An 8,177-nucleotide genomic window follows, 5' to 3' on the forward strand; every position below is an offset into this window, starting at 1 on the left:
GTTTGGTCTTTTGTCTTCTCTCTCTGACCCTATTTGCAAATATATACCTTTTGTATTACCAACGTGTGCCTAAAGGATCATTAATATTCATGAGCCTCCAAAGAAACGAACCGTGATTTTTACAGGTTGATCAGCATGGACAGGCTGACACCCTCATATGCCAAGAATCAGTTCATCAGAGCAACAATAACTACAGTCAGACACAAGCACACAGTTCAGTGTTCAGAAATCTAAGCTTAGGAAGAGAGAGCTGGAATCTCGCCAGTCCAATGCACTCGGGTTGCAAAGCTGACAGGTTAAAGTTCTCAGCACGATCCTTGAAGGGAGACGATCCGTCTCCTTCAGCCTCTGGAGAAGAAAGCAGGTGGTGTCAGCACACACACTGCTGCTTCTTTTACAGATTTTTATACCATCAGTTCAGCTTCTTTCAAGCATTCTCAATAGTGTAAATCAAATTGTCTTTTCTATTGACAAGGCGTTATCAGGTTGGAACATCTCAGGAAACTGATTGACACTCAGGAAACACATACTTAGGAGCCAGCTTGACATTCCTACGGATAGCAGATATACTGATGGAATATCTCCTGGTGTCTTCAGAAACAATAGATAGCTTGCAGCATCAGGGTTTTGGATTTTTACTTGTTGTGAACAAGCCTCAGCTTAGCATGACTTTTCCAGATCTTACTATAGTCTTTTACCAGACTTAAGGCACTTATTGGAGTGTTCATAACCTTTTGTGGAGAGGACTTCCACCAGTCATTCTGGGAAAAGTATTACAACACTTGTGCTCAAGGCTTCAGTGGGCTGGACGCTGTGATGAACCCTTTTACCATTGTGCAAATGTTGCCCATACCCCCCGACTCGGTGTCTTGCCTCAGCATTCCCTAACCCAGCAACCGAGTTTTAGCCAATTAAGTTTAAATAGGCCTCCCATAGTGGGACCGGGGAATGTATGGCCTGAGATGCCTATTAAACTTCACTTCCGCTTACAGATGCGTGTGTGGGGAGGAAAGTCCTTTGTAAATCCAGATTAGAACTGGTCTGATAAATGTTGAGCTGGGTGTGTGGGTTGATTAGCATTTGGAACACAGATTCCCCATCATGCAGTGCTCCCCTGCTTCTCTGATCCCAGAATTAGCTGCCATCTCTTCTTCAGGCTTTCTGTTCTCCATCTCTCATGTAAATGAATGGTCATCTGGTTCCATCTCGGATGCAAATGTGACCTAGGGCAGTTGTTTCACTCTTGTCACCCTTATCTGGAGGGTTTTAGGTGCGTCTCTCACTGCATCTTAATCAGTTTCTGTTTAGGTGAGGGGGAGGAATTCTTTGCGAGTCAGACAGTCTGCGTCCTGTGTCAGGAATCCCCAAAACATGGAGCTGCGAGGTAACACTGTTGACAGGTAAAACTCGTGACATGCGTAGGTGACACTCTGTGTGTTCAGGTGCACCCTTCCTGGTGCTGGGGCCTCTGCACAACATGGCAGTGTGCCCCAGTGAGGTCTCCTCCTCCCCTACAGCCTCATTTCAGTCCAGCACTGTAAATGACAGCAGGTGAAAATAACGTAGCTGGCTCAACAGCAATAGCACCAGCAGCATCTAAGGTAGCCAAACTGAACTGTCACAGAGCCTTTCTTGTTTTAAAGGAATTGACAGCAAGTAAAGATGGTGTATTTGATATATGTTACTCATGGTGTGTATGATGGCTTATCCTGTGTTTTTACATTTGTATGTTAATTATTAAAAAAAACAAATCAGTTAGAGAAATCTCTTAGGAAGCTTTCAGGTTGAAAAACCCTTTGTCAGGCTGAGGAAGTACCTGCAGTGGGTGTGTCTCCTAGTCCTGAATAGTAAAGAAGCCAGAGGCACGCACTGCATGCAAGAAAGCCAATCAATGAAAGTGGAAATGGAGGTGTCAAGGGGCTGAGGGAAAGGCTGGGGTGGGGAGGGGGAGGAAAGGAGGATGCAACAGCGCAGGTAGAACTGCAGCAGTGCCTGGGGTGTCAGAAGTCTGGCAGGTCGCAGTGTGCCAGAATTCCACTGTCTATATTGAGTCCATGATTTTCTGTACCTACTACCTAGGAGGCTGATGAAGCTCACAAGCCCAGCTCTGAAAAGTGGTTTGTACATTCAAACAAGCACCTAACCTCATCACCAACTTTCTACAGCTCAAAACGCAAAACCTGCCTACTAGCTCCAGTACCCTAACAAACTGCACACCAGAATCCATCAAACACAAGAATACTTACTTGTGGGGGCACATTCCTCACCAAAAAAAAACTATGCCTCCAGTCTCTCGGGTCTGATCCTGAGAGGGAACAAATTACGAACCACTTTTCACAGCTGGGCCTATGAACTTCACTTCATCTGTCTCTTAGGTACAGAAACTAGATACACGGACTCTATATAGATTAGATAGTGGAATTCTGACACGCTGCAACCTGCCAGACATCTGGCTCCCCAGGTACCTCTGCACTTTTATCTGCACTGCTACATCCCCCTTCTCCGCTCCGCAACCCCCACCCCAACCTGTCCGTCACCCCCTAATGCCTCCATTTCCATTTTCACTGACTGGCTTTCTTGCTTGCATTGCATGCCAGGCCAGCCTCTGGCTTCTTTACTATTCCTTCCACCTAGGACCAGGAGACACAAACTGCAGGTACTTCCTCAGCTTGACAAAAGGTTTTTCAACCCAACAGCTAGCATCCCAGGCAGTTAAGTTGAGCACAACAGGAGACTCACAACTGCACTATAACCAGCAAGCATCAGGCCTGTCAAAGGCATGATAGGTCTGGGCTTTCCCCAGCCAAGACTGTATGCGTGCATGTATTAGTTGGAGGTTATGGCACCTCCTACCTGCCTTTCACCGAGAGATCATTGGTCCTGGCATTTACAGGGCTGCCATGCTACCAGCAGTCCCACCAGGCCTCCCTACCCAAGTAGGGTGCAGTTTTAGTGGTCATGGCCAGGACTTGGGGCCTCGTCCTTCCCCATAGCCCCATCCCATACCTCCAAGTTCATCCTGGCAGGGGAAGAAGTTCAGTAGGGACATGTTCTTCCTTTGATGGCTGGTGATGCAGTTAGTGCCCACTCCTGCTGAGAGCAGGACATTACCTGGTTTTTTAAAAAAGTCAAAAAAGGAAATAGATATGTACAGAGTAAGGAGGGTGGCATTCAATCCATCTGCACCTGGCTCTTGGGGAACACTAGCAGCGGGAGGTTCACCTTCAGGAACACCAGCTGCTCCACCAAACCAGCATCCAAGCAGGTGTGGTGGGGTGTCACAACATCCCCAGCAATGCTGAACACCGTCTCACTTGGAACACTGGTCGGTGGACAGGACAGGTGTTCATGGGCAACTGCGGCCGGATCTGGCCACACAGGGCTGCGGCTTGCTCAGTAGGCCAAGGGGTCACACAGCAGTGGCGCCACATCCTCGGTGAGATAGGCACCCACCAACGCATAAGCTGGAGTCTGGTGGCTCTGGACCCCACCATAGAATCCATGCCCTTAGCCCATATTGGCAGCACCTGTGGTGGAGAACAAAACTGGCTTGTGGATGGCATGCTAGCATGAGATAGTGGATCCCCCTGTCCCATGTCCCACTGCCTCCGCCATTCTGCCTCCCTGACTTTCTTTACCAACACCTCTGTCCACTGATTCAATATTTGGCTGTCACATACAGTGCCCTTCACCCTTGGGTCACACATGGTGGCCAGCACATGGACTGTACCAGACTGCAAGGGATCAAGCCGTTTCCTTATGCCCTCCTTCAGCCGTCTCACCAGTGCCTGCACATCTGGTGACAGTGGCCTGCCACAGCCAGGAACACTGATCCCCTGCAAGCTCTCCATTTGGCTCTGAAGTTCCCTCACTATGTGGATCAGGAGCATTGAGGCTCTCGGTGGCCTCAAGGAAGGGCTTGGGGACCACCAAGATATGGGAGATGGTGTACCACTCAGCTTTGTTCAGGGGGCTGCTGATCCCGATGTCGCTGAGCAAGGCCATCTCATGGACGTTCTTCTGTTGCCCCACCAGCCTCTCAAGTATCAGGTATGTGGAGTTCCACTGAGTCTCCATATCCCGCATGATTTTGTGCTGTAGGATGTTCAGATCCTTTTGTTTATCTCACAGCATCTTGCTCCCCTTGATGGTCCGGTGGAAGTAGCCTGCCACCTTCCTGCATTTTTAAATTAGCTTGCTGGTAGCAGCAGCACTATCACCGGCAGCCCTTTCCCCCTTGAAAGTGTCCCTGACAAGGTGCAACTTACAGGAGATGCCAAACTTGGCATCACATACCACCTTGACCATATTGGCCCCATTGTCAGTGACCATGAACCTGTGGGAGAGCTCGCCCTGCCCAGCAAGCCACCCCTGCACCAATCAGTTCATGGCCCCCATGATCTCTGTTGCTGTGTGGGAGTCATCCATCACCTCGGCTTGAAGGAGAGCCCACCAGGGCCTGCCTGGTCACACCCATGCACGGTGAGGGAGAGGTAGGCATGATCTCCACCCCAGCTGCTCCAGATGTCTGAAGTGAAGTGTAAGGCCACCTGCAGACCTGCCTTTTGCAGCTCTTCCCTCAAGTACACCATGCATGCTTCACACAGGGATGGCACCACTGTCGTACTGAAGGTGGTGTGTGCAGAAAGTTGGTATGATGGGACCACAGAAGTGCCACGAGCTGCCTGCACCCTGGTGGCTCAATGAAGGAGAAGGGATGGCCACTGACAGCAAGCATCTCTCCAATACTCTGGATGAGCTTGCTTGCTTTTGCAACACCCCCCCCACCTTCCTGTCTACCTTTCCCCCCACTGTTCCAGCATGGCCTGCCTCTGCTTTGCAGGGGTGGAGATGCATCAGCATCCCCATGGTGCTCATGTGTTTTGTTCCTTCCCTGGTTTTGGCTCAACAGTGCAGGCAGATAGCGTACATGGGATCATCTGCTAGCTCAAGCACAAACTCACCTGATTCCCCCTCCTTCCCCAGAATTTCCCTTGCTAGGGCACTGAGATCCAGAACCAGCAGCAGCTCTTCTTCCGGCACTGGAAAGCTCAGCATGGGAAGTGACATAAGGGTGGAGTAGACTGCTGTGCTGCTGGTTGTGATTGTCATCATGGTGGAGGTGGCAGCCACCTCTATGCTTTTGCAGTAAGCTTAGTAGAAAGACAGACAGAAAATTATGAAAATATCTCCCTGCTCCTTCTGACTCTAGAAGGGATGGCCATTGACAGCAAGCATCTCCCCAATACTCTGGATGAGCTTGCTTGCTTTTGCAACACCCCCACCACCACCTTCCTGTCCACCTTTCCCCCACTGTTCCAGCACGGCCTGCCTCTGCTTTGCAGGGACGGGGGCTTTATAGCAAGAGGGGGATTTCTTTGGGTACGCTCCTGCTGGCAGCAGGCTGAGGAGCAAGGCAAAGGAGGGGACTAGAATGAGCATTTGCTCAGAGCAGCTTCAGAGGCTATGATGGATCAAAGGATGGATTCTGTGGTAAAATTCACAGCCATAGTACTGCTGAATAAGATGGCCCCTGAATACACACAGACAAAATTATATTTAGATTTGGCAGGAATTGATTTTTATCAATAAATAGCAATAAATGGTGATTTCACCTCACTCTCACAGACCAATGAAAAAATACTTCCATTATTAATAATCAAAAACAGAGGGGAAGAACAGAAGGGAGTCACAGGCCAGAGTATAGCAGGCTAGTGTCTTTAAAGAGGAAGAGGGGGCAACCTAATGACTTGTCAATTAATCAATTAGCTGCTTGTTCACAAGGTGCTGGAGGGCAATGCCAAGCTACCTAAACCCCTACCCAAAGATCAGATGGGGGAGGGGGAGGGGGGAAAGTGGATTCTAGCAGGAACAGAAACAGAAGCAGCAGCTGTGGAGGAAGCCACCGGAAGCAGCAACAGGGAGTTCCTGACACCCGAGTGGGACAACACAGCTGGAGTATTGTGTCCAGTTCTGGGCACCACACTTAAGAAAGGATGAAGGTAGGCTTGAGAGGGTACAAAGAAGGGCCACCCATATGATCAGGGGCCTAGAGGATAGGCCCGTTAAGGAGAGACTCTGGGAACTAGGCCCATTCAGTCTGAGTAAGAGAAGACTGAGAGGTGACTTGATAGCTGCCTACACATATGTAAGGGGTGAGCATCAAGATCTAGGGGAGCAACTCTTCAGGAAAGCACTTCAGGGGAGGATGAGGACCTGGGCACAAGCAAATAGAGGGAAAATTTAGGCTGGACATACCTCCCCCCCCAAAAAAAAAAAAACAAAACTTTTTTCCACATAAGGGTTACCATCATCTGGAGCACAGCAGAGGTGGTGCAGTTGGCATCCTTGGAGGTGAGACTGCATAAGTACCTTGTTGAGCTATTTGAACCCAGTAACCCCATGACAGGGGACCAGACTTGATGATCTTACAGGTCCTTTCTGGTCCATCGATTCTATGATTCTAACTCAGCTGCCGAGAATGGAGGAGAGACTGTAAAAAGAAGCAAAGCAGCCTACTGGTGAAACTGGTATGTGAAGAGAAAGACTCCAATTTAAAAAGATACAGGTTTTGGTGTTGTCATGGCTTTTTCATTGTCTTTTTTTTTGTTTTGTTTTTAGAGTTCTTGGGTTTTTTGCCATCCCAGGGGCAGAAGATCTCTATATTGTTAATTTAACTTAAATTGATGAAAAAAAATCGATGGATAATATTAATGTTTATTTTAAAGCATTTATTTCAAAATTATTTTTTAAAAAATCAAAATCAAAATCTACCAAGCCTATTTCTATTGCTAGCAGCGCAAGTTACATAAGTGCAACTTTCCACTCATACATGTTTCATTAACAAGTTTGCAGGCAAATCAAGCACAGGTGGATATACATGCAAAGTGGCAAACACAACTGGAAACAAAAAAATTGATCCTGTAATGCACTAGGACAAAAATCTGTCTTGCTTTCAGTCTTCACTTTTTTTGGTCTTGTATTTGGAATATAAGCAATATAAAATCTTCAGTACAGTCTTCACATCTCTGTGCATGATATCTGTGGATACATAAGTAACAAACCAGATGGGAAACATTAAAAATCCTTGAAATAGATAGATGCCAACTGTCAAAGCAATGCGCACCATCTTCCACTGTTCTCAAATTATAAAGTAAATTTAGACAAAGCAATTGAGTGAGAAGCAAAAGAGGAACCATAGGATTTTTGGGTTTTCATGATTTCTGAACTCAATTAGAGAGACATCACTGGAGAAAGGACATACATTATATAGTAAGAAATAACTACACTGGCAGAAAAGACACCAGAAATTTAATAGGACTTTACACCTATAGTTTTATTATGAGTGTACCATGGTATGAGTGATAGCAGGTATTACATTAACTCTTTATTCCCTGTTTTTCAAATGTTTGCACTTTATTTTTTTGGTTTTTGAACAATGCAATTCTCAGCTCCCACATTCTGGAAGGGTATAAGATACTGCTATCCAGTCATAATTTAAATTCAATTTAATAAAAGGTTTCCACCAGCTAAGGAAATTATCTTGCAACACAAACTGCTACTTTTCCAAATGTGGAGATACCTAGAGACCTTGATGCTCTTCTTACATTGAAGGTGGATCAGTATTCAGACTGACTGAACCTGGTAGAAACAGCCTGGCTTCATTAAATACCATTTGATTCCATTAAATTCTAAAGTTGGCTGATGATTTAGCCCATGCCATACATAAATGACATACAGATGCTGGAGTTAAATTTCCTCCAGTAATCATCAGAAGACATCGTGTCTGAAGTCATCCTACATGTTTAGAGAAATGGATGTCTATTGCTTTTGACCTACTCACAAAAATATGTACTGAAGATGAATGCTTTCACAATTTAACTAGAATGGTTCACAAAATTCCAGATTTCACATGATATAAAGCCACTGAACTCTTCTTTGCATGCACACAATTTTTGTTCATTGAAAAGAATGACCATGCCCTACCAGTAGAGCTGTTTGGAAAAAATACAAAAAAAATCTAAACCTAAAACAGTTGAACAAAATTTCTTGTATTTCTTTGTAACAGGTGTGGCGGGCCAGTAGGGGGCGCTCCTGCATTGAGCCGCCCACCTCCCTGCGCCTGACCACCTTCCAGACTCCGAATGCCTCCCTAGGGGCGCCTTATGCTTGGCCGA

At 46.7% G+C, this 8,177-nt stretch overlaps 1 protein-coding gene across 5 annotated transcripts in view; it reads right to left on the minus strand.

Annotated features, from left to right (window-relative positions):
* Positions 1 to 6,728: 6,728 nt before the first annotated feature.
* Positions 6,729 to 8,177, minus strand: part of PARVG (parvin gamma) — a 40,854-nt gene continuing 39,405 nt past the window's right edge. For 4 of the 5 annotated variants that reach the window (XM_019544322.1, XM_019544319.1, XM_019544321.1 and 1 more), the window contains one exon: positions 6,729 to 7,041. In XM_019544322.1, the coding sequence (XP_019399867.1) occupies positions 6,956 to 7,041 (86 nt within the window). In that variant the 3' untranslated portion in view covers positions 6,729 to 6,955. The remainder of the gene's footprint in view (positions 7,042 to 8,177) is intronic. The other variant, XM_019544318.1, reaches the window with a different exon arrangement.

The sequence above is a fragment of the Crocodylus porosus genome, unplaced genomic scaffold (genome assembly GCF_001723895.1).
Source record: "Crocodylus porosus isolate Cpor-Errol unplaced genomic scaffold, CroPor_comp1, whole genome shotgun sequence".
Classification (NCBI taxonomy): domain Eukaryota; kingdom Metazoa; phylum Chordata; order Crocodylia; family Crocodylidae; genus Crocodylus; species Crocodylus porosus.